General features: G+C 32.2%; 3 protein-coding genes across 5 annotated transcripts; 2 read left to right on the plus strand and 1 right to left on the minus strand.

The window, feature by feature from the left end:
- Positions 1-4,814: 4,814 nt before the first annotated feature.
- LOC118031945 (uncharacterized) lies at positions 4,815-7,403 on the minus strand. The gene is made up of 2 exons (XM_035036466.2): positions 6,972-7,403; positions 4,815-6,042 (listed from the first exon to the last, which is right to left on the minus strand). The coding sequence occupies exons 1-2, from the start codon at positions 7,066-7,068 to the stop codon at positions 5,261-5,263; spliced, it is 879 nt and encodes a 292-aa protein (XP_034892357.1). The 5' UTR covers positions 7,069-7,403; the 3' UTR covers positions 4,815-5,260.
- Positions 7,404-16,017: 8,614 nt separating this feature from the next.
- On the plus strand, positions 16,018-19,440 carry LOC118031946 (probable inactive purple acid phosphatase 16). 3 transcript variants are annotated; one of them, XM_035036468.2, is made up of 5 exons: positions 16,018-16,571; positions 17,451-17,678; positions 17,911-18,187; positions 18,393-18,561; positions 18,750-19,030. In XM_035036468.2, the coding sequence occupies exons 1-5, from the start codon at positions 16,103-16,105 to the stop codon at positions 18,798-18,800; spliced, it is 1,194 nt and encodes a 397-aa protein (XP_034892359.1). In that variant the 5' UTR covers positions 16,018-16,102; the 3' UTR covers positions 18,801-19,030. The 3 variants fall into 3 exon arrangements, with proteins under 3 accessions (XP_034892359.1, XP_073261317.1, XP_034892358.1); XM_073405216.1 differs by having other exon boundaries at positions 18,645-18,783; XM_035036467.2 differs by having other exon boundaries at positions 16,021-16,571; positions 18,888-19,440.
- Positions 19,441-24,790: 5,350 nt separating this feature from the next.
- LOC118031928 (protein IQ-DOMAIN 12) lies at positions 24,791-26,865 on the plus strand. Its single transcript, XM_035036438.2, has 3 exons — positions 24,791-25,559; positions 25,650-25,934; positions 26,590-26,865. The coding sequence occupies exons 1-3, from the start codon at positions 25,485-25,487 to the stop codon at positions 26,863-26,865; spliced, it is 636 nt and encodes a 211-aa protein (XP_034892329.2). The 5' UTR covers positions 24,791-25,484.
- Positions 26,866-27,708: the final 843 nt, after the last annotated feature.

Consider the following 27,708-nt stretch of genomic DNA (forward strand, 5'->3'; position numbering starts at 1 on the left):
TCATTTGATTGATGTCATGAGTTGAGCTTTGAGATATGAATATGTTTGTTTGATTATGATTATGAACCTATGGTATGTCAGTCAGAATACCCATGCTAACAGGGTAGTGTTAGTCTTTGTGCACATCGTATCTGAACCCTAGTTGGTCGGGGGAGACACCAACCTGTGTGGACTGATCATCCCACAGTACGGAGCCTCATGCTCATTGCATTTTGATTTTCTGACGAGTTTTACCATATGATATTCTTGTTATGGCCTATTTGATAAACCTTCGTATAAGAACTAAAGCCATACTTGTATATATATTTCTCATTGTTATATTACCTCGTATGTGTATATTGAATGTTATCTACTCACTGAGTTGTTGAACTCACCCTCTCATTATTTATCATTTTCAGGCTTATAGCTTGATAGCAGGTCACTTTTGTTGAATCTTCCGAACCTGCTTTTTGGTTGTAATTTGTACCTTCCTTTTATGTCAAGTTAGTGCTCCAAAACTATGAATATATATATATGAACTCTTGTATTAAGACAATCGAATTATATTATGAAGTTAGTTTGTTGTTTATGCTGCGTTGAACAACTCTGATTGAGTTTTGAAGGATAAGATTGTATGTAAGTTTGGGTTCGCATAGGTTTGGAACCTTGGAGGGGAACCTTGCCTATGTGCCGGTCATGGATCCGGGAATCGGGTCGTGACAAACTTGGTATCAGAGCTTTAGGTTAAAGAAACAATAATATAATTAATTTCATAATAAGTGGAGCATTAGGATCCGTATTGTCTTGTTTGTTGTTTTTGAAATTTTAAATTCTCATCAAGTATGTCTTCTTCCTTGTGATAGATATGCTTTCCTATAATTCTGAGATAATTATCATGCTATTGTTCCAGCATGACTTAAGTGCTCTCACTTTTATTTTAGGAAATGCCGAGGAATAGACGAACAACTGATACTCTTAGAGTAAATGACAATAAAGATGATGTCCCTATTGTGTGTAAGGTATAAGAGGTGGGGCAGTACATCTGCACCTCAACATATTCTTATTGTTTGCTCCTTTAAATCAAAAATATTATTTAATACGAGAGTAACTCATTCGTTTGTGTCCCCATATTTTGCCATGAGGTTAGATAAACAACCAACCTTGTTAAAATCCCCCATTTCAGTCTCCACTCCCTTAGATGAGTTAATATTAGTAAAGTATGTGTACCTGGATTGTGAAATAGAGATTGAAGATAAGATCTTTATGGGAGACTTAAATATCTTAGATATGGTTGATTTTGATGTGATTTTAGGAATGGATTGGTTGGCGAAGCATAGGGCTTCAGTAAATTGTTGGGGTAAGAAAATAATGTTTGATCTAGATCAAGAAGTTGGGTTGGTATTTCAAGGAGATAAGATTGGGTCTCCATCAATTATGTTGTTGGCTATCTCGAGGAAAATGGCCCGAAAAGGGGTACAGTGCTACCTAGCATATATTGTGGATGTAGAGAAAGAAGTTCCCCAATTAGAGGAAGTCCCTATAGTAAGAGAGTTTATCGATGTATTTCCCGATGACTTACCTGGATTGCCTCCGTATAGGGAGATTGAGTTTTGTATTGATTTGGTTCCGGGTACCGAACCAATATCAATGGCACCATATAGAATGGCGCCAGCAGAATTGAGGGAGTTAAAGGAGCAGTTGCAGGATTTGTTGGATAAAAAGTTCATCCGACCAAGTGTGTCCCCTTGGGAAGCCCCGGTGTTGTTTGTGAAGAAGAAAGATGGGTCATTGAGGTTGTGTATAGATTATAGGCAACTGAATCGGGTGACAATTCAAAATAGATACCCACTCCCTCGTATAGATGATTTGTTTGATCAGTTACAGGGAGCTCAATTCTTTTCTAAGATCGATCTTCGATCTGGGTATCATCAGTTGAGGATTAGGGAGGCAGACATTTCAAAGACAGCTTTTAGAACTCGGTATGGTCATTATGAGTTTTTAGTGATGTCTTTTGGGTTGACGAATGCACCAGCAGCTTTTATGGACTTGATGAATAGAGTGTTTGGCCAATTTATTGATCGATTTGTGATAGTTTTTATTGATGATATTTTGGTGTATTCGAGGTCTAGAGAGGAGCATGAGCAGCATTTGAGAATGGTGCTTCAAACTCTACGAGATCATCAGTTGTATGGCAAGTTCTTAAAGAGTGAGTTTTGGTTGGAGAGTGTAGCATTTCTTGGGCATGTAGTGTCAAGGAATGGGATTGAGGTTGATCCTCAAAAGATTGAGGCAGTTAAGCAGTGGCTTAGGCCTACTTCGGCGACAGAGATTAGAAGTTTCTTAGGTTTGGCCGGCTACTATCGAAGGTTTGTGGAGAACTTTTCTCGAATTTCTGCACCATTGACTAAGTTAACGCAGAAAAATGTTAAGTTTCAGTGGTCTGAAGCTTGTGAGAAAAGTTTCTTAGAGTTGAAAGAAAGATTGACTACAGCGCCTATTCTAGCAGTACCATCAGGTTCTGGTGGTTACACAGTGTATTGTGATGCTTCGAGAGTGGGGTTAGGATGTGTTCTAATGCAACATGGCAAGGTTATTGCCTATGCTTCACGGCAGCTGAAGAAGCATGAACAAAAACTATCCTACACATGATTTAGAGATGGCGGCTGTAATTTTTACTTTGAAGATTTGGAGGCACTACTTGTATGGTGAAACTTGTGAGATCTTTACAGATCACAAGAGTTTGAAATACATCTTTCAGCAGAGGGATCTAAACCTGAGGCAGAGAAGATGGATGGAACTACTGAAAGATTATGATTGTACCATACAGTACCACCCGGGTAGGGCAAATGTAGTTGCCGATGCTTTGAGTAGAAAGTCATCAGGGGGCTTAGCTCATATTCAGGAAGTACGAAGACCTCTAATTAGGGAGTTGCATGAGTTAGTGGATGAAGGAGTCAGATTTGATCTTAGTGAAGCTGGAGCAATGATTGCTCATTTTCAGGTTAAGTCAGATTTGTTTGATAAGATAAAAGCAGCTCAGAAGAAAGATGATTCACTACTCAGGATTAGAAATGAGGTTGAGCAGGGTAAGGCTGCAGGTTTTGTGATTGGTGATGATGATGTGCTGAGATATAGGGATAGGCTTTGTGTACCTGATGTTGATGATCTGAGGAGAGAATTGATGATAGAGGCACATCAGACAGTTTACACAATGCATCCAGGTTCCACCAAGATGTATAAAGATCTTAAGGTGTGTTATTGGTGGAATAGGATGAAGGCTGATGTAGCAGATTTTGTCTCTAGGTGTTTGACCTGTCAGAGGGTAAAGGGTGAACACCAGAAACCTCCTGGATTGTTGCAACCATTGTTGATTCCAGAATGGAAGTGGGAGAGGATCACAATGGACTTTGTGACAGGATTGCCTAGAAGTCAGGAGGGTTATGATTCGATATGGGTGATTGTTGACAGATTGACAAAATCAGCCCATTTTCTGCCAGTTAAGATTACTTATGGATATGCAAAGTTGGCGGAATTGTTTATTAGTGAGATTGTACGGTTGCATGGAGTGCCAATCTCGATAGTGTCTGATAGAGGTCCACAGTTTACATCGCGGTTTTGGGTGAAATTTCAAGAAGCTATGGGTACTAAGGTGCATTTGAGTACAGCTTTCCACCCTCAGACAGATGGTCAGTCTGAGAGGACTATTCAGACCTTGGAGGATATGTTAAGGGCTTGTGTTATGGATTTTGGAGTTGGTTGGAGTAAGTTCCTACCATTAGTGGAATTTGCGTACAACAACAGTTATCAGGCTAGCATAGAAATGGCACCTTATGAGGCTTTGTATGGTCGGAAGTGTAGATCACCGGTTTGTTGGTTTAAGGTTGGTGAGAAGAAGCTAATGGGACCAGAGTTGATTCAGATTACCTCAGAGAAGATTGAGGTAATTAGAAAGAAGCTTCAAACAGCTCAGATTAGACAGAAAAGTTACGCGGATAGAAGAAGGCGTGACTTAGAGTTTTCAGTGGGTGATTGTGTGTTCTTAAAAGTATCACCTACAAAAGGAGTATTCAGGTTTGGGAAGAAAGGCAAGTTGAGTCCTCGATTCATTGGACCGTATGAGATTCTGGAGAGAGTTGGGGTAGTTGCTTATAGGTTAGCATTACCACCAAACTTGTCTGTTATTCATCCGGTATTTCATGTTTCCATGTTAAGGAAATATATGTCAGATCCATCACATGTATTAGAGGTTCATCTCATTGACTTGAGGGATGATATGGTTTATGAGGTGCAAAGTTCCTCCTCGCCCGTTAGTGCCTTTCCCCATCCGACCACCTGGGGTGCAAAGTGGTGAGATGAGGACTAGTGACTCGGATTTTGCAATATCAATTACGTCCCACTGGAACTATCCTGGGGTCAACTGGAGGTTATGAAGTTTCAGAAGCTATTCAGAGAAAACAAGTAAACAGCTAGTCAATAAACATAATTATCAAAGCTATTTGTCGTATTGGGCTGGAGACAATTTTCTAGACACTTTTAATGAATAATGTTAATCTTTTGAGAAAAGTCTGTCATGAATTCACGTGATTTAATTGCCTGTAATTTTGAATAGTTATATAATGCGCACCGGTGTGGATTGATGAGAATTTATAGACTGATCTAAAATGTTTTTAATGCCTGGCATAATTTTATCCATGTCTGATAATTATTACGATTTGTCAGTACTTAACCTTGATCTTAAGTAAGAATATAGCTTCCACTCTAAACTTCAGGGCAACTACAATTGACGACTATAAAGCTTCAGAATGCCATGGAAAGCTATGTTAGGAGCAGCAGCAAAGAAGAAAACAGCATTTAAATACAAGAATCATCATCAGGATAACAAAAATAACAACCTCTCAATAGCATCCATGCAGAGACGGCAGGGGACATGATTCTGCCTCTAAAATTAGGATTAGAATCCTCATTACATGCATAAATATACCTATACTTGATAACATATCAAGAAACACTCTCATACTTCTTGAAGCAAAAAACAAAACCGCAGCATAAAATCCAACATGACATTGAATTTGTCAAGTTGTTACCATCCTATTATGTTTACTACCAGTATATGCTTCGATACACAACAAATAAAACAATAGGGAGACAAACCACCTAAGTTGTTGTATTATATACTTCACACTTGCAAAACTTTATGCCCCCATTCAACCAAAGCACGCAGGCAATCCACGGGGATTCTTGGAGTTCCACTGCCTTGAACAGTCTCTCCCAGAAGTAGCTGTCAATAAACAAAATTTACCCTCCTCCTCCCTCTTCCATGCCTCCACAATCCACGGTCTACTGGATATTCATCACCGTGAAACCTGGAGGTTTTATACCTTGACATGTGATGAACAGCACCTTCCCTCTTTTGGCCTTGCCCATCCCATGCTCCCCAGTCACCACCAGTGCCATCACTAACATTCTTCCGGTCATTATTAGCACTCCACTCACTGTTGCCCCCACCGCATGAATCATTCCAACAATTTCCCCATCCATCTTCGGCCATGGCTTCATTAGGAAGGGTAACACTCTCTTCCCAGGGAAAATCATCTTTGGTGACTTTATGGTTGAAATCCCCAAGTCCAGGATCCAATGCCAAATCAGGAACCTTTTGAAATTCCTCCTCAAGTTCCCCCCATCCAGCACATGAAAATGGCTGATTCAAGAGTAGAGGATTGCCAATAATCACAACCTCCTCCCCTTTGCTAGTCTCATCACCATCTGTTGGTTCCCGCTCCAAGTCTAAAAGCAATTCAGGATCAACATTGGAGTTCCAATCAATTTGATCAATATAAATATCAGGATCAGGCAGTGATATGTTGCAAGGTAGGCCATTAATCTCTGCCCAAAATCGGTTTTTAGCATTGTGAAATGCCTCTTCACCAGCAGAGTCATTCCACTGAACTACATTCTCATAGAGATACATAAATCTTTTGGTTTCCAGGAGCTTCCTCCATGGAATTGAACCAACTGAGTAGCAGAATCTCTTTTCCCATGATGGAACAGTTGGCTGCCAACTACCTGAAAAAAATAGAGCAGGAACATAAGGTAAACTACTCATAGACAAATAGAAAAAAAAAAAAGGCATCATTATTTCCAAGACAAGTACGAAGAAAAACAACTTCATAATGAGAGAGAATTGCAGAATTATTGCTGAAACCAGGTAGTGCCAAATATAGTGACAGAAGAAAGCCATAGAAAAGGACAACAGAAATCTCTAAGAAGCAAAAAGAAACTACAAATATGACACAAACCTTGTATAAACCTAGCTAGGAACACCTAGACATTCGTTCTTTCCCTGTCATGTTTTCTAGTTTCGAGGGCTTTTTTATGGAATTTGCATATATGTCTAAGAAAAATCCCAGATACATTTTACCATTTTCAAATCGTTCAGTTTCGTGTCAGTGTAGTAAAATTCAGAACTTAAACGAATTCCCAAAACTGTGTATCTAAATCAACATTCACTGCTAAAATAGACCAGACCACCAGAAATTTCACAAAAAAAACGCATATTTAATAAAGTAAAACACGTCAACATAATTAGACTCTAAACAGAAACTGCACAAATCACCAAGCACCATACCCTAACGACAAGCACAGAAATCTAGAAAGCTACATCAGATTCTAACATTATCAAGAACCCCATAAAACAACCACCGATTCTAAAAAAATTAAGGTGTACAAAATAATGATGCAATGACACAAATTAGAGAAAAGAATCCAACATGTTACAAGGAATCCTATTTTATCAAAGCCCCCAAGCTGAAAGATACTATTTAAAAAAAAAAAAAAAATGTATAAAAAAAAACTTAACACGAAGAGCAATAACACTAAACAGAGGCTGCCAAAACAAAATCTGAAAGAAAAAACATAATCTTTAAAGAAAATCACAAAGCAATTCCTCACGCAAGGCCTGGTAAAAAGAAAATAAGGAAAAGAGCTCCGCATACAATGATGAGGAGGAGGTTTTCTACAACGTGATCTTGTTGTCCCTTGAACTTCTTGATGTTGATAAATTTCACCTCTCTGTCTCCTCCTGTTATTCATCCTCAAAAAATCAAGAAACTAAGAAGTACAGTTTTTCTAAACAAGAAACGGTGTTCGAAACTGAGTTTCAAGCAAAGAAAGCACAGCAAGGAGTGAAAGATCAAAACCCTTTAACGAAAAAAAAAAAAAAAAGGCGGGTTTTGTGGATTTATTTTCAGAGACTTGATTGGTGAAAGAATAAATCTTGGTGGCTGAAGAATTGTAGGAATTTAAGGGAGGTTTGTTTAGGGTGGTGGTGGTGGTGGTGGTGGTGGTGGTGATCACAACTCAAAAGAAAGTTTCAATCTTTGTTTTTTAATTTTGGATGTAAATGGTGGCGAGTATGGCAAGCCCCTAGTATTTGACCTTGTCTCGAGTATTTTATAGCCCCGTTTTGTTTTGAATTTCTAATGTGGTCCCAAACTTGCCATGGAAGGACCAAGTTACTGTAGAGATGTGCACAAGGACGATTCCATAATCAAATCCCACCCTCACTCCATCTTGATCTTTTCAATCAAATGTTTGCTTTGGCTTGTTGTGTAAATTTTGTTTGGATGGGAATTATTGTTGTTTTATTTTTTTTATTTTTGGATTTTACATAAAAAGAATAGGCAAGTTTTTCACTTCTCAATCCACGTATCATCATTAATAATTCAAATTTTAAGAAAATATTTTTTTGTGAAATTGGAGAAATGTGTATTGTTAAAAGTAGAATTTTTAAAAAAACGAAATCCAAGTTTGAGCCTTCGCTCTTCTTTCTTTTGAGTGTTTAAATTGATGGGTCCTTAATTAATGAATAGTAGTACTGAACTTAAATTATATATTTATTTTGAATATAGTAAGGCATGTTATTATTTTGAATTCAATTTTTTTTTAGCAAATTCAAGAAAAGTGTATGGGAAAAATATTTCTCATAGTTTCATGAATAGAGTTAGGGATGATTTTTTCTATAACTTGATAATGAAAAAAATTAATTTAAACCCTGTTTATTTTTACGTTTCAAAAGCATTTTTTTAAAAAAATAAAATTATTTTTTTATTTTTAAATTAATATATTTTTTATTTTTTTAAATCATTTTAATGCACTGATATCCAATGTAATTTCATATATATATATATATATATATATATATATATATATATATATATATATATATATATGATACCTTTATATAAGTGAAAAATACTTTAAAAAATAATAACAACTACACTCTCAAACAAACTATCACAAAAGTTAATATAAAAATTATATATCATTAAACTAAAAATCAGTTACCCATCTATATCCTCTCAATTTTATTCCTTCCTGTGGACAAAATCTCATCAATTATATAATTTATTGTGAGATTGGTAATGCAATACAGATTATTTAATATATTAAAATAATATTTTATTTTATTTTAATATTAATATTAATTTATCAAATCATTAAAAAAAAATCTAAAACATATTTTAAAAAGAACATTCAACCATGGAATCAAACATGCTGTCGGTGTCACGGTCACTACAAGGCAGAAGTGTAAAACGTGTTGGGCATAGACAAATAATTAAGGGAAACATTTCCCATGAAAAGAAAATGTGAGGCGAACTGATTACCCAAACTTGTAGTGAAAATTGCATTTTTACCTGCCTTTTTGGATTTTATCGCCATAAATGAAGTCTGATTATAGTATATTTAAAAGTATAGTAGTAATTATTTTTTATTTTAAAATATATTAAAATAATATTTTTTTAAAAAAATTATTTTTTATATCAGTATATCAAAATGATCTAAAAATATCAAAAAAATATTAATTTAAAGTGAAGAAAAAATAAAAAACTTTTAATTTTTTTTAAAAACGCTTCTAAAACACAATCCAAAACACTACCTTGTAGTTTTCTTGGTGAACATAAAATAGCATCCTTATTTGATTTTTTTATTGGATAGATAATAAAAAATATCTCCGTATCAATATATTTATATTATTATTTTCTTCTTCAAACTATTCAGAATAAATTATTTATTGTAATTGAATTCAATTATAGTATTTAATTTGAAATTAATTAATAAATTGATTAAATTTATATTTTTGAAAATAGATATTTTATCATTGAATTCAATTCATTTTATTTTTTATATTAGCATGGTGATTAGAGAGAGAAGAGTAGTGATAAAAGGATGAGTAGATAAATATTTTGAAAATGCTAGTTTTAATATTATTTTTTTACTTTAATATAATAAATTAGTGGGGTTGATTTCTGATTTATTTTTGTATTATTTGTAGATATTAAATTTTATTTAAGATTCAATTATTGGCTATTAAAATAATTTTAAATACAAAATTGTATTTGAAATCTCTAAGTTATATTCAATTTAACTTGTGCCCTTGACACGTGTTACCATGGCATGAAAACAGTGCGGCACATTTTTGCTATGCATGTCACAGTGAACCATCAACATTTGGTTAGCGTTTGATATTTCAGTTAAAATATTATTTGTTCAAATTTTAAGTATTTTTTTTGGTATAAAATTATTTTTTTATATACTAATATCAAAAATAAATTTTAAAAAAAAAAAAATATATTATTTTAATATGTTTTTAAGTAAAATATTCTTTAAAATACAACATACACCACACTTTCAACCAGATACTTAAAGCCTATTTGTTTTAACATTTTGAAAGTTTTTTTAAAAAAGTTAATTTTTTTTTTACTTTAAATTATTTTTTGTGTGTTTTTAAATCGTGTTGATATATTAATATTAAAAATATTTTTTAAAAATATTTTTTTTTAATTCTTAACATTGAAGCATTAAAGCCATATAAAAATAAAAATAAAATTTAACTTTAAAGGATAACTTCTTAATAATTATGAGTTTAAATTCTTTTAAAATAAATAAAAATTTATATAATTATTAACTTTAAAATTCATAAATTGATTGGGATCTATATTAAAAAGAAAAAGAAGGGAGGAATATCTACATACCGATTTTGCTGTATCATATATGACCATGCTAAACTTTTGATGCAAGAACTTGCCAGTGCCTTCGATTTGATGTCTGGTTTAAGATTTTGAAGTCAAAAAGTTATTCCCTCTTTGGACCAATGACAGCACAATCTTGCCTTGCAAAGGCCGTCTTCCGAGGAACAGAGAAAGTAGCCTCTCCTTTTCTCAAAACCACTCAGTTTCCTTATCTCTAATTTGAAATGGAATTCCATGCATTATTATCACATATTGTTAGGTATTAAACAATAATCTAGACAAACTCTATCAAAAATTAATAATTTATTTTAATTTTTTTATAGAGTTTTTTCAGTCTTATATTTACATTATAGATTAACTCAAATTAAATTGATTATTTTTTTGTATGAGGTTAAAACATGCTTATAAATGAATATTTATTTTTTCATAAAGTTAACCTCTTCATGTATTCTGGGGGGGGGGGGGATGGGTAGAAAATGTCACCACTATATCAGTTAGCACCAAATATTTAATTAAAGGAATAAGCTTATTGGTGTAAAATTGAATTATTTACAGTGAAAAGCACGCGCTCGAAGTAGCAGTGTTTATGAAACCTAACGCCTTCGTAAGTTAACGGTCAGCAATACAATGTACTCTGGACACTTGGTTAGGTTAGAACGGAACCGTGTCGTGTCGTGTCGTGTTGTTAATAACGAGAAATCTTCTAGAAACCTGTGGTTCCTATCCTAGGAGACATCCAATCCAAACTCTAGTAATTGACTAATATATCCCTTACAGATTTTGTTTAAGTTTGCCGCTTCTTTTATGCGCAGTTATTCAACTAGATTCCAGGAGGGGTTGATTTGAAAAATCATTGATTAAAAAACTGATCTAAATTAAATATTAAGATTAACTGGTTTTGATATTAATCTGATCAACTTTGATGGATAAACATCAACAATGTTTTAATAAAAAAATAAAGTAATATTATTTTTTAAAAAAATAATATCAATCTAATATTTGGTGTTGTAATTATAATTGATAAGTACTTAAAAAAATACACAATTAAAATTATATGTTAAATCATAAATAAATATAAAAAAAACATGAACATGTGTTTTTTTGCTTAAAGTAATTTCAAACCGAAAGGCAACATAGTTAAATAATGCAAGCCTAAATGTTTTCGTTAGAAGAAAGTGATTAGGAGGTGTTTGATAGTTTAATAATAATTGTTTTTTAAAGTGTTTTTTATTTGAAAATATATTAAAATAATATTATTTATTTATTTTTTAAAAAATATTTTTAACATCATCACATCAAAACGATGTGAAAATACCAAAATAAATTAATTTAAAATAAAAAATAAATAAAATAAAATATTAATTTTTAAAAAATATTTTTGAAATGAAAAAAAATAACATCTAACTATTTAAGTAGGTTAAACATAAAAAACAATTAATAGCAAATAAAATAATGTATAGATAAAGATTTCAAGACAACAACCAAGACGGCTTCTTCTAAAGATGATGATCATAATAAAAAACAGAGAAAAGAAACATGTGAAGGAATTAAACGAAGAATACTCAAAATCTATCTAACTTTTGTTACTAAAAAACACATCAGCTGCATTTGAGGTCTTGGCCCAGCGGTTAAAGGGACTTGTTTCATTCCTCTGCATTATGGGTTCAAACCTTATCGTGCACGCTTGTCATACTCGCGGTGTCTTACATGCTCATTGGGTTTGCAGGATGTTTAGTTAGTCGTTGGATTAATTGTGGTACACGCAAGCTGACCCGGTCATCCATATAAATTAAAAAAAAAAAAAACACATCGGCCTGCTAGTCTTTGGGAAATTGAAATAAAATTGCAAGGAATGGTTTTGTCCTTGCTGTTTGTTGTACATGCATCACCACTTGTACCTTTCACTCTTACGTACGCAACCATGCTTAGGATTCCACAAGATTATCTTTTATATGATGGCAGTGGCAATATATTCATATCCCCCCCCCACCCACCATCAATAACAACCAGTCGTCTCATACTTTTCTCTTATTCTTTTTTAAATTTCCATACCTAAGCCTTTATAACTTAATACATTCATTTATTGAATTACCAAATTGATATTAAATAATTTATATATATATATATATATTATGTTAACTTGGTTGATTTTAAGTTGAATTTGACCGGGTCATGTATTTATCTATTGAGTAAATTAGGTTTGATGAAATTAATATCTTTTTTAATTTAAATTAAAATTTAGTTTTGATTTTGTTTTTAGTATAAATTCTTGAAGTCAACCCGCACACCTGAATTGATATTAATAAGTATGAAAATATATAAAGGGGATAGGCTTCTAAATAAATTAATCCTTTGATTTTATTGAATTAACCTCTCTCTGAACTCCATGGGGATGGTTTAGAGATGCTAATTACTATAGATTTCTTTATTTTTAATGCCCACCAACAAGGTTTCCTGCCTTGTTGACTCTGAATGTTGATTGATTTTAACCCACGTTGCAAAGTCGCTGTCCTGATAAGGGAAGTTCATCTAGTCATTTTGGCAGCTGTTTCGGTCGGCGGGGAACGGTACGGGGGATTTAAGATGCCGATGAACCTGAATTTATGGCGGCAACACGGCTTTTAAGTTAAAATAAAAGTGGGTGGCACCATCAATGGACAAAAAGAATGGATGAGAACTAATAATATTTATTATTTTCAGAAGGAAGATCTAATTATTGACGCCACTAGTTGGCCGGCGGACGAGTGGGAGGAGGGTAAAAATGGAATAATAAAAAGCTTCTCCTTGTTGAACCAGCTAAGAAGAAAAATAAAGGATTGTCCGGGTACGCGCCACGGCCAGGTGCCAACCAGCTGTGGATTATCTTCAATTTAATTTAAAGATATTAATAATTTAGCTACCATCTACATTTCCGGGTATCAGTCCTAGTAAATCTGGATTGAGCAAATAAATCTTTTTAAAAAATCCGGATAGACCTGAGAAATCGATTTCAAATCCGGTCGATTTATTATTTAGATTGCTTTGAATTGAAAAAGAAAAAGAAAAAGAAAAAGTAGTTGATTCATGATTTGACCGATCCAGATAAAACCCTATAAAAAAAATTATTAATTTTTTTATATAAAAATTAATTAAAATAATACTATTTTGTCCATTTAATAAAAATTTAGGTTAATCTAAACCAACTTAAATTAATATTTACTATATAGGATTGACTTCAAATTAAATTTTACAGCCATACTTAAAGCTTAGCATCTTATTCTTATTGTTTGAAAAATTATTAAAACCTCAACAAAAAATGATCTGGAATCTAATTTTCTAGGTATCATTATCCTAGTAAATCCGGAAAGAGCAGATAAATTTTAAATCTATTTTGACTAATTTAGAATCTAAATTGGTTTGAGTTGAAAAAAATGGAAGAAGTAATTGACATGTGACATGATTAGTCTGAGTAAAACCTTGTAAGAAAATCATTGATTTTTTTAAAAATAATAATCAAAACAATATTATTTTATTTATTTTTTAAAAAATTAGGTTAATTTGAGTTAACCAAAATTAATTCTTTTAATATATGATTCCAGTCTTATTTTAGATCGACTCAAAGTTAAAATAAGATGCTTATTCTTGTTGTTTAAAAAATTGTTAAAACCTTTTATATATATATATATATCAAGTCACATGGAAAAAGGTTGTAGCAATCTACAATATTTTCAAGAAAAAACTACAAAAATAATTTTAAGAAAAAAAACATAAAAAAATAAAAGGAAAAAAAAAATGTAAGAAAATACTGTAGCAATCTATAGTATTTTATGAGAAAATATACAGTTTTAATTCTCAACCGATATTAAAAAATAAAATTGATAGAAAATTTTAAAAAAAAATCATAAAAAAAAAGAAAAAAAATCATGTGGGGAATAATTGTTGCAATCTATAATATTTTGTGAGGAAAGCTACAGTTGTAATTCGCAACTAACTCAATATTAAAAAAATAAATTCGAAAAAGATAATTTAAAAAAAAATATAAAAATAATATGGAAAAATACTGTAGCAATCCACAATATATATATTTTTTAAAAACTACAAAGCTAAATTCTTAACCATTTTAATATTAAAAAAATAAATTCAATAAAGATAATTTTAGAAAAAAAACATGTGAAAAAAACACTATAGCAAAAAAAAAAAAAAAAACCTTGTGGTAAAACAATGTGGCAATTGACAATATTTAAAAAAAAAAACTATAAAACTAAATTCTTAACTAGTTCAAAAGTAACAAAAACAAAATCAACAAACATAATTTTTTAAAAAAGAAGAAAAAGAAGATATTGCTAGAAAAAAAAAAAAGAAGAAAAAACAAGCAGAAAATAGAAAAAGAAAAAAGGAAAAAACCTTCGGTGATTCGGAAAATGAAAAAAAACAAAAAAAAAAATACAATACTTTCCTCAGACACGTTTTTTAAATTATTAAGGTAAATAATAGCTGACGAGGATACTGTAAAAGATGGAGAACTTGTTGATTTTCTTAAAATCTGTGCACATTGCACATGTCATAGCTGCGAATAACATGAATGGCCTCTTTGACTTTGCTTGTTTTTATAATCATTTTGCTATTGTCAAGGGAATAAAGCTTTATTATTTTGCTTAATATATTATATTTTATTTCTTCGCAGATTTTGTATTTTGCTTGTGTACAAAGTGACCTGCTTTTCAGTTCCTTTTCGCATGTATGGATGCCGATAATTAGCAGAATAATGCCTTCTAATTACGTGCTCTCTCTTGCCTAATCTTTTTTTTTTTTACCTTGGAATTAATGTTGTTGTTAACACAAAGTGAAGTATTCTTTTATATTATCCAGTAATACGGTTAAAAATGTATTTTTTTAAAAAATAAAATAATTTTTTTTTTAATATTTTCATATTTTTTTGATATATTGATGTTAAAAATAATTTTTAAAAAATAATAAAAATATTATTTTAATATATTTTTAAATAAAAAACACTTTAAATTATAACTGCTATTTCATTTCCAGATATCCTCAAACTTAGATGACAGGAATATAACCTTACATGAGATGCCAATAACCATATCTGTGAATCAAAGATAAGATACCTTTCCTACAATGATCCAACATCTACTTAGTTGATGGTGGGGCTAATGCACAATCTCGAAGCAAACATGATATTATTTTTCATTTGTCTGACTTAGAATTAAAAATCAAATAAGATATTTTATTTAAAAATATATTAAAATATCAAAATTATTTAAAAATATTAATAAATTTTTTTTTTTTAAATATCTAATCTTGAGTGTTTTTTGATAACAAAATCACCTTGTTTTTTTAATAAAAAATAAATTTAATATCTGATTAATTGAGTTATTTTTTAAAGTTACATATCTCCTTTTGTTTTATCATAAAATGAAAAAAATGGGATTTATTACCTAATCAAAATAACTTTTTTTAGTTGTAAGATATGCATTTATTTTATTTTATCGAGAGAGTCGCATGAATGAAGAAATTTCTACTTGTTGTCATGAGCTACTTTGAGGGATTGTTCTAAGGATTCGAAATATGGGAATATTCCCTCTCCGAGAATATCCTATTGTCTAATTAAAATTTAATAATGTTTCCCTCGGAAGAATATTAAAATTTAAGATTTTCCTTGTACCACTTCCTATTTTGTTACTCACAAACAAACCATTTTTAAGAAAAATATATAATATAAGTGTAATTATTTTTCAAGCTAAAATATATTAAAATGATATTTTTTTAAAATTAGCATATCAAAACAATAAAAAACATAAAAAATTAATTTTTAATAAAAATATATTTTTTTAAATACGGGTACACCATTTTTCCAACGCTATCTAAAATTTAATTCCCACCATTTAAATTGATTTGATAAAAATTAAAATAATATTATTTTAATAAAAATAATTGATTTAATGACATACTGATTAATCTAATGAATAATAATTCAGGTTTGCTCTTCCCATTAAATTCCAGACCTGATGTAACAAGAAATCTCAAACATCAATTTTAACAAATGGGACTAAATCTCTCTAATTTTGCATTAGTTATCTCATTCTTAATGATTTCAAATTATGCTAAGCGAGGGATGTTTCAGACATTTAACACCCAATCCCCACCGAACTAAACACCAAAAAACAGAAGAAATGCACAGTTCCTTCCTTCGACACCACTACCAGCAACCACCCCCATCATCCTTCACAATAACAGCTCTCCGTTCTCCGATAATGAAACGACATGCAGATCCTTTAACCGTCTTGTCGTTCTCGTGCCTCCTTATCCTCTTACTACCAATCCTGACCGTCGGATTTGCTGATCGTCTACAAGCAAACAACCCACCTCTCAGTCTGCTCAAAACGGCGCTGCAGCAAGAACAAAAACCAGAGGGGATAAAGAGCCTTCGGGTACGGGAGGGGGCACCGTTTAAGATCGCGCTCTTTGCTGACCTGCATTTTGGAGAGAACGCGTGGACTGATTGGGGCCCACAACAGGACGTTAACTCCATCAAGGTCATGTCCTCTGTTCTCGACGATGAATCACCCGGTGATGATATAATCCTCTCTCTAAAATAGATTTTTTTTACTTATTCTCTTTGGAAATGTGGCTAGCATAGCTTTTAAATTCAGCCGTCCATTGGTTAACTTGATACTCCATCAGTTTTTTTTTTTTTATTTATAAATGTATTAAAATTAATTTTTTTTAATATTGATATATTTTTTATAAAAAAATATTTTTAAAATGCAATCCAAATATAATTAGAAATATAATATCTAACAAACACTAAATCCAAACGAGATTTAATAGGGTAAATTTTAATTTTAATTATTTTAAGAGATTAATATATTATTATTTGGTAGTGATTGTTCAGTATTGTGGTATAATATATTTTTTTAAAATATATTAAAATAATTTTTTTATTTTTAAAATTAACATATTAAAATTATTAAAACATATTAATTTAATATCTTTTAAAATAATACATTTTTAAAATGCAATTAAATACATGTAAAATTGCAACATCAAACAAGCAATAAATAGGGTAAATTTTAATTTAAATCATTTTGAGATTAACATGTCAGCGGATTCTTAGCAGGTTGGATCCTAGGCCGGGTATAAAGACAAATGTAAGCATGCCTTGTTGCTTAATAATAATAATAATAATAATAACAATTTTAGTGTGGCGGCGGCGGCGGCAGTCCAACATTTGATAAACACTCGGTGTGTTATAAATCCCACTTTGCCTAGAATTAAATAAAATTTTTTTCTTGAATATAATGGTTGGCATAACTTGTTTAAGAGTCAATCAGAATTACCACACAAAAAGGATAATTAATTTAGTAATTTTCTTGTCACAATGTAATTAATATGTTCTATTTTTTCTTAAATTTGAATTACAGTTAATATAATACGAGTATTTAGCAGATTTTGTGATATATCTTGGGGATGTAATAACGGCAAACAACATACCAATCGCAAACGCAAGCTTGTATTGGGATAAAGCAATATCTCCAACGAGGGCAAGGGGCATACCGTGGGCTAGTGTCTTTGGTAATCACGATGATGCACCATTTGAGTGGCCAATGGAGTGGTTTTCATCTCCTGGAATTCCTCCTGTTCATTGCCCCGCACCTAACGCGTCATCATGCTCAGGTGAGACTGGAGAGTTTTAACCTCCGAGCTATGGAAATGGAATAATTGATAATTTCTTGATAGCCCATTAATCCTGTTTTTTACTTGGTAGTTCCTGTTTCCCAAGATTATTGCTCCTTTTCCTTTTCCTTTTGAGCTAGTGTATGGCAATGGGCTAGCATGTTTGTTGCTGCTTCTTTTTAGCGAGATTGATGGTAGCTTTTCTTACTTAGGGTTACAATTTCCGTTCCAGGGGAAAGGGACTGCAGCTTTAGAGGCACACAACGGATAGAGCTAATGAAAAAGGAGATCGAGCATAATCACCTAACGTTGTCTAAAAATGGTCCAAAAGATCTGTGGCCAAGTATATCCAACTATGTCCTCCAGCTCTCATCATCAGATGATCCAGAATCACCGGTTCTGTTCATGTATTTCCTAGACTCCGGTGGCGGATCCTATCCTGAAGTTATTTCAAATGCTCAAGCAGAATGGTTCCAGCATGTATCCGAGGAGATCAACCCTGATTCAAGGTACCCTGGGGCTATGGCCGGCCTTGATTAGTCGTGGTAGATCCGAAAGATCTCATTTATACCCTACATGATAAGTAAAAGTGATAAAGCCAAATGGGGTCCCTATTGATCGCATACACGGGATGTGAAACAATGCTGGCCTAAAATTACATGGAACAAACTGGGAATTTCATTGAACATGTGTTTTTTTCCCCTTTTTTAACAGGGTTCCTGAGGTTGTCTTTTGGCATATACCAAGCAAAGCTTACAAGAAAGTGGCTCCCAGGTTAAGGATCCACAAGGCTTGTGTTGGTTCCATGAACAAAGAAAAAGTTGCTGCTCAAGAAGCTGAATTGGGTATCATGGACATGCTAGTTAAACGGTCTTCTGTCAAGGTGAGTTCCTGCTCAAGAAACAACGTTCAATGCTTAAAATTAACTCAACACTTTCAACCCATTGTGGAAGTTTGAAAATTCAGGATAATGGAGTAACTCCGGAGCATTGTGTTCTATAGTCTTTCTTCAAAAGTTGAAGGAAGGTTATTGAACAAATAACTTACAGTTCCAACGAGTTTTGATGGCAGGGGGGCCAGATAGAGGACGTGCTACCTGTGGATAAGTTTTGTGGAAGATGAAGCTCAAATAAAGTTGTTCATCTGCTTTCAAGTTTGACAAAGCCAAATGGGGGTCCCTATTGATCGTACTTCTTTGGATTGTGGCAGGCAGTGTTTGCAGGACACAACCATGGATTGGACTGGTGCTGCCCCTACAAGAAACTTTGGCTATGTTATGCTAGGCATACTGGTTATGGTGGCTATGGAAATTGGCCAAGAGGAGCTAGAATTCTGGAGATTAATGACCACCCCTTCTATATCAAGTCATGGATCAAGATGGAAGATGGAGATGAACACAGCCAAATTATCCTGTGTCCTTGACAGGTTACCTCTGCAATGCCACTGCCTGTCAATGGAGGGGAAAAAACCTCCTGCTATCAACCTGTGTGTGTAATGGTGGTAATGCTCTTTTCCCCACCTCTATATCAGTAAAAGAAATTCAACCTAAATCTAGATGTGTCTGGGAGTGTGGTTTTAGTTGTTTAAAATACAAAAATAAACAAATAATAAAACTAGTCAAAATGGATGAACGCGTTTAGACATGGAAAGGGCTTGTCAAGCATATCATCGCACGCATGCTAGTGCTCACGTTAGCGTCTCCCATCGCCGTATAAGAACTTCTGGAAATGAAAAGGAATCACTAGTCAACTATTTTTTTTTATTAAAATATATTAAAATGGGATTCGGTTCTATCATGCACAAAAGACTAACATTTGTTTTAATAAGTTACTTATGAAAAACAATTTTTTTATTATAAATCTAAGTTAAAGTTGTTTTTCAAAACCCACGTCAAACATGCTCTAACTTGAGTTCTTATCCTTTGATTTCTTATTTTATAAAAACCCATAAAACAATTCAATATATTTTTAACTCTTTCGGGGTTTTTTTCTTCGCTTTCCTTGCGGTTTACGTGTTGGGCTTTGCCAAAAGCTAATCCAAAACTACAGCTGAGAGGCCACTCGTATCACCATAATACAAGCTTTACGCTACGAGCCCAATTCAGCCAGAATTTGATCTTGAAATACCCAGTTTCACAGTTATATGGGCTTGAGAAAGAATCAGAATTTTGCATTCCCATATGGGATCGGCTTGCTCAGCTCAAGATCTTGTGGAGGACTTGGAAGCTTGGCCCAATTGGTAATCGCCTTGTCTTTCATGCATAGTTTTAAAATCCAGACCGGCCCGGTGGGTCGACCCGGGACCCGGCCGACCCGGGCATGGGACCGGTCCGGGTGGAGGCCAAAACCCGGTTGGGAATTGACCCGGCCTCAAACCCGTTGACTTTTTATTTTTTTTTTTTACTAAAACGACGTCGTTTTGAATTTTTTTTAAAAAAAATTTGACCCGGCGACCTGGTCAAGACCCGGTGACCCGGTCAAAAATCAGAACCCGGGCCTTGGACCGGGCCGACCACCGGGTCGGGTCTTAAAACTATGCTTTCAGGGGTTTCGGGGCGTTTGAGAGTGCAGTTAAAAAGCTGTTTTCTTAAATTTGATTTCTTTTACTTAAAATTAATTAATTTTTAGTTTTTTTTTTATCATTTTTATATGTTGATGTTAAGAATAAACTTTTTTTTAAAAAAACATTATCTTAATATATTTTCAAGTAAAAAACACTTCAAAACATAACCTCTACCACACTGCCAAACAAACACGAATCAACTATCACAAGAATGCTCAATAAAAGAACCAATTTCACATTTACATTGTTTGATGTCTCAATGATGATGTGATTAGGTAAATTGATTAAATAATTAAGATGCTCCAAAGCATGTTATGCTTTTTTATTTCGCAGTGTGGTTCTGTTTGCTTTTAAATAACTTTTTATGCCAAAATACATGTTAATGATTTTTTTTAAATTATTTTTTATATTAGCACATCAAAATGATTTAAAAACACTAAAAACATATTAATTTAAAGTTAGTAAAAAAATAAAAAAAATTCAAATTTTTTTAAAAACACAAAACAAACAATAAATTAATATTCAAGTAATCTGGATCATTATGTTCCATGGTTTTCTTTCAAGGGACCATAGTTGAAGAAATCCATGAATGTAAATGCCTTTCGACATGGATTTCATTTCAACTAGCAGGCATCGTATGCTTTCGATGGCATACTGCTTATGATGGCATGTATAGAGGCAAGGACAGAAGAAATGAGTCAAATTTAGTAAAATTGAGCCTCCCTTCTTTATTAATTCATTAATTAATCCCATCCATTATGTTGCGACTTCTTAAATTAGTGTTTGTTCTTTAAATTGTTGTTTAGTTTAAAAAATAATTTGTTTTTTTTTAAAATAATTTTAGATATTTTAGATATATTAATGTTCAAAATAAAACAAATCTAGAAATACATGTATTTTTAATTGAAGGGTACTTTAATTAAAAACAGACCATACACTAGAATACCAAACACATATTAAGTTGTGTTTTACATGAATGAAAAGATATTAAAAAGTATAGATTAAGAGGTGAAGTTTTACGGGTATAATTAAAAAGTAATAAAGAAATGAAGTTTTAAGAATGTTCACTAAAAGTTAAAAAATATATGTAAGAGGGGATCCCAATATAAATAAAATCATTTTTAAATTAAAAAATTAAATAATATATATATGTGATCTAAAATGGAAAGTGAGAAAAAGAGAGAATAATTTAGTATTATTTTTTTTTAAAGAAGGAAATACACAAAAATCAAACTATTTCCCCTCCTTTCCTTCATAGAAAAAACTCCAAAAAAAAAGGATAAGAGTCTAGAAATAAAAACAAAAGGATGCGGTAGAGGTTTTTTTTCACATCAATAGATTAAAATAATTTAAAATTAAAAGATATTTTAAAACTTTTTAAGAACACATTTCTACCGATAAAAGCAAGAAGCCACTTATTTTTGCTATTTTGCTCTTGTGCAAGATAAAGTCAAGCTATTATTTAGACACGGTTTAAAAACACGATGTAAATTATATTTTTTTAAAATTTAATTTTTTTATTAAAAATTATATTTTTTTTATATATTTTGGATCGTTTTAATATGCTAATTTTAAAAATAATTTTTTTAAAATAAAAAATATTTTAAAAAATAATCATATTCACATATTTTTATTAAACAACATGAACGTTGAGTATGAGAAAAAAACAAACCAGAGAAATGGGAAGGTCAAAATCTGTGGATTTTCTAACGTCAGAAAAGCAGTGTACGGTTTAGTCAATTAGGAGACAAATAATCTATCGATCAAGATGATGTGCTGACGTTATATGTCTGTCTCCTCAGTCTGTCACATTTAACAGAACCAATTGATTTCGGTACCTCAACATGACTCATTTCTAGCGTGCCTCCTACTACTTTTCTTCCTTACATTTCTCTCCAAAATCCTTTTTTTAACTCACACAACTACTATTGTAACTTAAAATTAAAAGAATAAGCTGTGTTTTTAAATATTTTTATTTGAAAATTTATTGAAATAGTATTTTTTTATTTTTTTAAATTTATTTTTTATATTAAAACATCAAAATAATTTAAAAATATAAAAAATTATTTAAAATACAAAATAAACAAGCTTGAAATTCAACTTATTTACTATTACGAGTCTTAGGCTCCATTTATTTTTATAGTGTAGCACGCCTTTTGTTCTAACCACATATTTAAAAGTGTTTAATTAATCAATAAATATCATAAAATTGGACTTTGTATTTTTTTCAATTTATTTTATATTAACAAAATATAAAAGATATGGTTAAATTACTATAGCCACTCAAAGAGAATTATTTATTGGAATAATGTTTTTTTTTTTAGTCTTTTTTAAGCTTCTTTTTTCAATGTCACCCTTGAACAACCCACTTTTTTTTTCAGTTCTTTTTTTCATTTCAATTTTGTACTTTAATATCATGTTATTTGAAAATGAAGTTTTGTATTTTTATCAATTTTTTTTTATAAGTGATTATTCTGATTTCATTGATTTTTTTCTCAATTTTGACCTTCAATATTGGATCTGGTGAAATTAGATTTCATATTTTTTTTTTATAAAGTTATTATGATCTCATAACCTATAGTGCAAGAATCCGGGTTAGCTATGTTAAGTGGTCGACAACAACGACAACATGATGATCATAACTCGAGGATTTTTAGAATTTTTTTTTCTTTGTCATTATTATTATTTATTTAGTTTAGGAAAATATTTTCTTATGGTGATTTGTCTTTTTTATTCAATTTGGGAAATCAAGTATTGAAAATGTTAATTTTATTTTTTGTAGTACTTTTAGTATTTTTCTTTTATTTTTGGGTTACTTTATGTTTATTTTTTGGATTTTTCTAGTTTGTTTGGTGATTTTATGGTGCTTATAAAATAACTAGTTATATCCTATTAGTTACTCTCCGATTTATTTTTAAGAAAAAAAATAGATATAAGTAGAAGAGAGAAATACTAAGTGAAATATTCTTATTACTTTTAATGAGTTATGAATTTTATTTTTTCTTTTATTTTCATGTTTGTCGTTTTTTTATAAAATAGGTCCCAAAAGTAAGAATATATTAGGCAACTATAAAATTAAAATAAATAATAAATTAACATGACACCGAAAAAATTTAAAAAAATAATATATTTTTTTATATATTATGATTGAAAATCACGACATTTAAATGGTATTGTATTTCACAAGGTGATATTTTATAAGCATGACATCAATTATATTCTTACAACTAGCTGATTAATTAAGGCTTATATTTTGTAAATAATCCTTTATCACCTCAAAATGTTATGCCACCTCATATATAGTTCTCCATCCCCTCCAAATGTGTCCCCGCCTCGTAATTTTCCTTTTATAACATATTACACCACCACCACCACCCTTATTCATAGCTCCAGCAACACAACCTAATCATCCATTCCATGCACCACCACCACCACCACCACCCCATCACATTCCTCCACCTTCACCCCGTCATGTTATTCCGCCACCACTACTAACTCCAGGACATCATCGATCATTCAACTGTTATAATTGTCTCACTTGCCGGGGATCTATTCTTTCTTGAACTCCTCTCAGTGGCTCTTTGCTTCTTCATCGTTAAGTAGAAAAAAAGGAAGAAAACAGCTTAGAAAATGGAGATTCTAGAGTTCAATGAGCATACTGAAGTCCAAGAAGCCATTGTTCCAAGTTCACATGGTGAGAAAATCACAGTGCTAAACATTGAAGAGGATGTGCATGATTGCATCTGTAGAGGAAATTAAGAAAAACAAAAACCTAATTGAAGGTTCGCCCTTTAAGTCTGCTCACGATCGTCCCCTGGATTCTAACATTGCAGCATCCTCTTCGTAGTCTAATCAGCACCATATTGACCACAAGATTGATTGAAGCATAAACTAATAAAATAAATGGCAATACAATTGTATATCCCTTGGAAGTATGCACGCAAGATTATTTACATGAATAAGTTCTACCAGTTGGCTGGTTATATTATTCCATCTACTAGTTCACATGAAAATATAATTTATTGTAACTGTTACCAATCATGATATTAATTAAAATTTTATTATGATAAATAACTAACTGTGACATCAATTTAAATATCATGGTTATAAAATGTGATATAATTTAAATATCTCCATTCTCAATAATAATACTCAAAAACATGTTATATTATCAAAACTTATTTGCAGTATATCATTTTTCCTAAATTTGAAAATAACTATGCTAATTTTACAATTTATCCAAAGGATAAAAAATAACTAATATGATTGGTTTTTAGACATATTTTACGAGATGTAGGCATGTTTAGGAGTATATATGGTAGATATTGTCTTTTAAAGTGTTTTTTTGTTTGAAAATATATTAAAATATTTTTTTTATTTTTAAAATTTATTTTTGATATATTACATTAAAATAATCTAAAAAAATTAATTTTAAATAAAATTTTTAAAATTTAATGAAAAGCCTGAACTTTCCTACAATGCACCGTAAACCTTTTAATTAAAAAGGGATTATAATAGAGTTTTGTCTTCTCCTTGTGCTTCCTCTGCGTCACTTTTCTTGCATAGCTGACTTCTCTTACCACTACTACTTCTTGGCTAATGATGATGATAAACCCTGGAAGCAGCAACTTCAACAAAGAAGAAAAACCCCACTGGAACTTGCTTCCTTTTGTTTTTTTTTTTTTTTTTTAACATCACGAAGTAAGGAAATCTTGAACTTTCCATAAGCTTTCAGGTTTCAATCTTGTTTTTCCAAGGGTGTTCTAATATTTTTTATTATGCTCCAAGAGGTAAGATTGTTGGCACTAGTGTATGTTTTTTCTTTTCTTTTTGTTTCTACCAGTTCTCGATGCTTTTGCCTTTCAGAGTTGTATGTAACAGCTTCCAGAATTTGTTCAAGATATTGTTTTTTAGTCTTCAATTGTAATTGTCAACTGAGAAAAGTAAAAATAAAAAGAAGGGAAGTTACTGAATTCGATGTTAATGTGTCCGGCAAGGGTGAGGCTGGAAATGGATGTATTGGCTTTGTTTCCTAGGGCATTTCCTTGAAATAATTGATGTTCTCTTTTCTTTTTTCCCCTATCCTCCCTAACTTTTCCTGCTAGGGATGTCACTACTGACAGTTCTTTATAAATTTTGTCAAGGGTTTATGGTTTTTTTTGTGTGGAAATTTTAGGTGTACTTGAAGAAAATATGATGGTGTTCATTGAGTTTTGTTAAAGTGATTGATTTCATATATCTTCAATGGCAAGGAAGAAGAGCTGGTTTGGTTGGGTGAGGAGGCTATTTGTCTCTGAGCAAAAACCAAAAGGCGAAAAGGTTGGTGCTCCAAGGAATCTTTTTATTTCTTTAACTGAGATCTTGCATTTCTTTCTGGTTAAATTTTCTGCTTAATTTTAACCGATTCAGAAATCAAAGAGGTGGAAATGGTTTCTTGGAGGGCTCAAGGTCAAACAATGCCTCGCACTTCCAGCACCACAGAGAACAGTCAGTGAAGCATCAGAAACACAAAAAAAGTATGCTTTGACTGTTGCCCTTGCAACAGCAGCTGCAGCTGATGCTGCTGTTGCCGCTGCTCATGCTGCAGCTGAGGTTGTCCGGCTCACCGGTGCCTCACATCCTTCCCGTCATTTCACCAAAGGAGTGGAAAGTTTGGCTGCCATTAAAATACAAAGCGCTTTCCGTGCATATCTTGTGAGCTCTCTGAAATCCAAGTTCTATTTTGCGACATAGCTCTTTAATTTTTCATCTTGGTTTTTGTGGGTTATGCTATATCTTGTTAAGACTTCTTGAGTTCATATAAGTTGTTGTTGACACTGCATTCAAGACAGACTGGTATTTCTCTAACTTTCGAATTTAATCCCTTTTTGTACTTCACGTGAGATCAATTTTATGATCTTTGCATGAAAGATGGATGAGATATTGATCGAGTAGATGAGAAAATTCCAATCGCTGTTTAAACTCTAAAGTTGTCCCATGAGGAAATAATCTTCCGCAAGTATATTACAATGTTGCGCAGAGAATGATTTCATCATTTGAAAACTTCTAACAAGGAAAAATTCATATTATACCTCTCTTAGTTCACTCATTACATTAATAAACATTAAACAGCACTTTCAGCAGCGTATTCTGAGAAGTTTGCTACTATTTTGGTCTGAACTTCTGTAAAGAAAGATGCTATATTTTTTTTCTTCTTATGAATCAAATTTAAGCTCAAAAAGTTTTGGTAGAGTGTGGATTAAGCAAGTTGTGTAACCTGATTATAAAACCAGAAACTTGTCAAATTATTGGCTCTGCTAAAAAAACATGCCTCACTGCCTGATTTGGGTTTTCAATGGGATTGAAACAGGCAAGAAAAGCCTTAGTGAAGCTTCAAGCCATTGTTCGTGGACAAGTTGTTAGACGCCAATCACTCATCATAATGAAACACTTGCCATCAAACGCAAAAATGCGGTCAGAAGTCCAGGCAAAAGGCATTACTGCAGATGGATTTTGTAAAAACGGTGAAAATAAACATGCTGTCAAGTCAAAGAAGGAGGTGCAAGAGAAGGAAACTAAGGTAGGAGAGATGATCTTGCAGCTCCTCAAGTCAAAGGAGGTGGTTGAGAAAGAACACAAGGTATGAAGGAGTATTTGAATAAAGTTCTTATGTTTCTTGTGGATAATGCTTGTTAGAGTGTATTCGAAGGAAAATTAAAGAAAGAATTATTGGAGAATTCGACCGGTGATGTACTGATAGTTGTTTATTAAAGGCTAAGTATATTGACATAATATTTAACATGGTTTGACAAACCACCTACATCCACGGGAGATGTCCATGTTATTAGAGATAGAAAAAGAATACAAAATAAATGCATGAAGGAAAAAGATCACTTCACTTTAACTCTACTCCCATTGCTCATATAAACTGATGCACATTGTAGCAGGGCAGCCCCCTCTTGTTGGTGGGAGGAGCCACTGGTGGTGACTTTGAAACACTCAGAGGGGATAAAACACACTGGTTTTATTAAAAAATCCGAAGCTTACAATTAATTAACACAAAAGCTTAAACACACCCTCTCTTTCTCTTTCTCTTACAAGTGTTCCTCTCAATTCTCTCCTCACAAAATAACATAACTGAGCACTCTATTTATACATAAATTCAGAATACAAAAAAAAAAAAAAACTATTGTTCCAGGTGTGAAGGCGGCTGTTGACCGGCGGTGTGAAGGCGGCTGGCGGCTGCGGCTGGTGGCTGGCGGCTGGTCGGTGGTCGGTGGCTGGTGGTTGGTTGCCTTCCTTGACTGGAACCTTCTAGATTGAGTTTAATTATTCAACAAATCTCCCCCTTAAACTCAATCGAGGGATGTCATGCCAAGCATGAACTTTAATCGGATAAATACTTCTCCTTTTAATGGCTTGGTGAAGATGTCAGCAACTTGATCATTTGTGTTGCAAGATATCAGTTGGACTTCTTCATTCTTCACAT

This window comes from Populus alba, chromosome 16 (genome assembly GCF_005239225.2).
Source record: "Populus alba chromosome 16, ASM523922v2, whole genome shotgun sequence".
Lineage (NCBI taxonomy): Eukaryota > Viridiplantae > Streptophyta > Magnoliopsida > Malpighiales > Salicaceae > Populus > Populus alba.

What these genes read in the sequence shown, in the direction of transcription:
- LOC118031945 (XM_035036466.2), bottom strand. Translation starts at nt 7,068, where the DNA reads ATGAATAACAGGAGGAGACAGAGAGGTGAAATTTATCAACATCAAGAA. An exon ending in AAAACCTCCTCCTCATCATT is followed by an intron (nt 6,043 to 6,971) that starts GTATGCGGAGCT and finishes TATTTTTTTCAG; the next exon opens with GTAGTTGGCAGCCAACTGTT.
- LOC118031946 (XM_035036467.2), top strand. Translation starts at nt 16,103, where the DNA reads ATGCTAAGCGAGGGATGTTTCAGACATTTAACACCCAATCCCCACCGA. An exon ending in TCTCGACGATGAATCACCCG is followed by an intron (nt 16,572 to 17,450) that starts GTGATGATATAA and finishes AGTATTTAGCAG; the next exon opens with ATTTTGTGATATATCTTGGG. An exon ending in TTAAACGGTCTTCTGTCAAG is followed by an intron (nt 18,562 to 18,887) that starts GTGAGTTCCTGC and finishes GGATTGTGGCAG; the next exon opens with GCAGTGTTTGCAGGACACAA.
- LOC118031928 (XM_035036438.2), top strand. Translation starts at nt 25,485, where the DNA reads ATGGCAAGGAAGAAGAGCTGGTTTGGTTGGGTGAGGAGGCTATTTGTC. An exon ending in AAAAACCAAAAGGCGAAAAG is followed by an intron (nt 25,560 to 25,649) that starts GTTGGTGCTCCA and finishes TAACCGATTCAG; the next exon opens with AAATCAAAGAGGTGGAAATG. An exon ending in GCGCTTTCCGTGCATATCTT is followed by an intron (nt 25,935 to 26,589) that starts GTGAGCTCTCTG and finishes GGATTGAAACAG; the next exon opens with GCAAGAAAAGCCTTAGTGAA.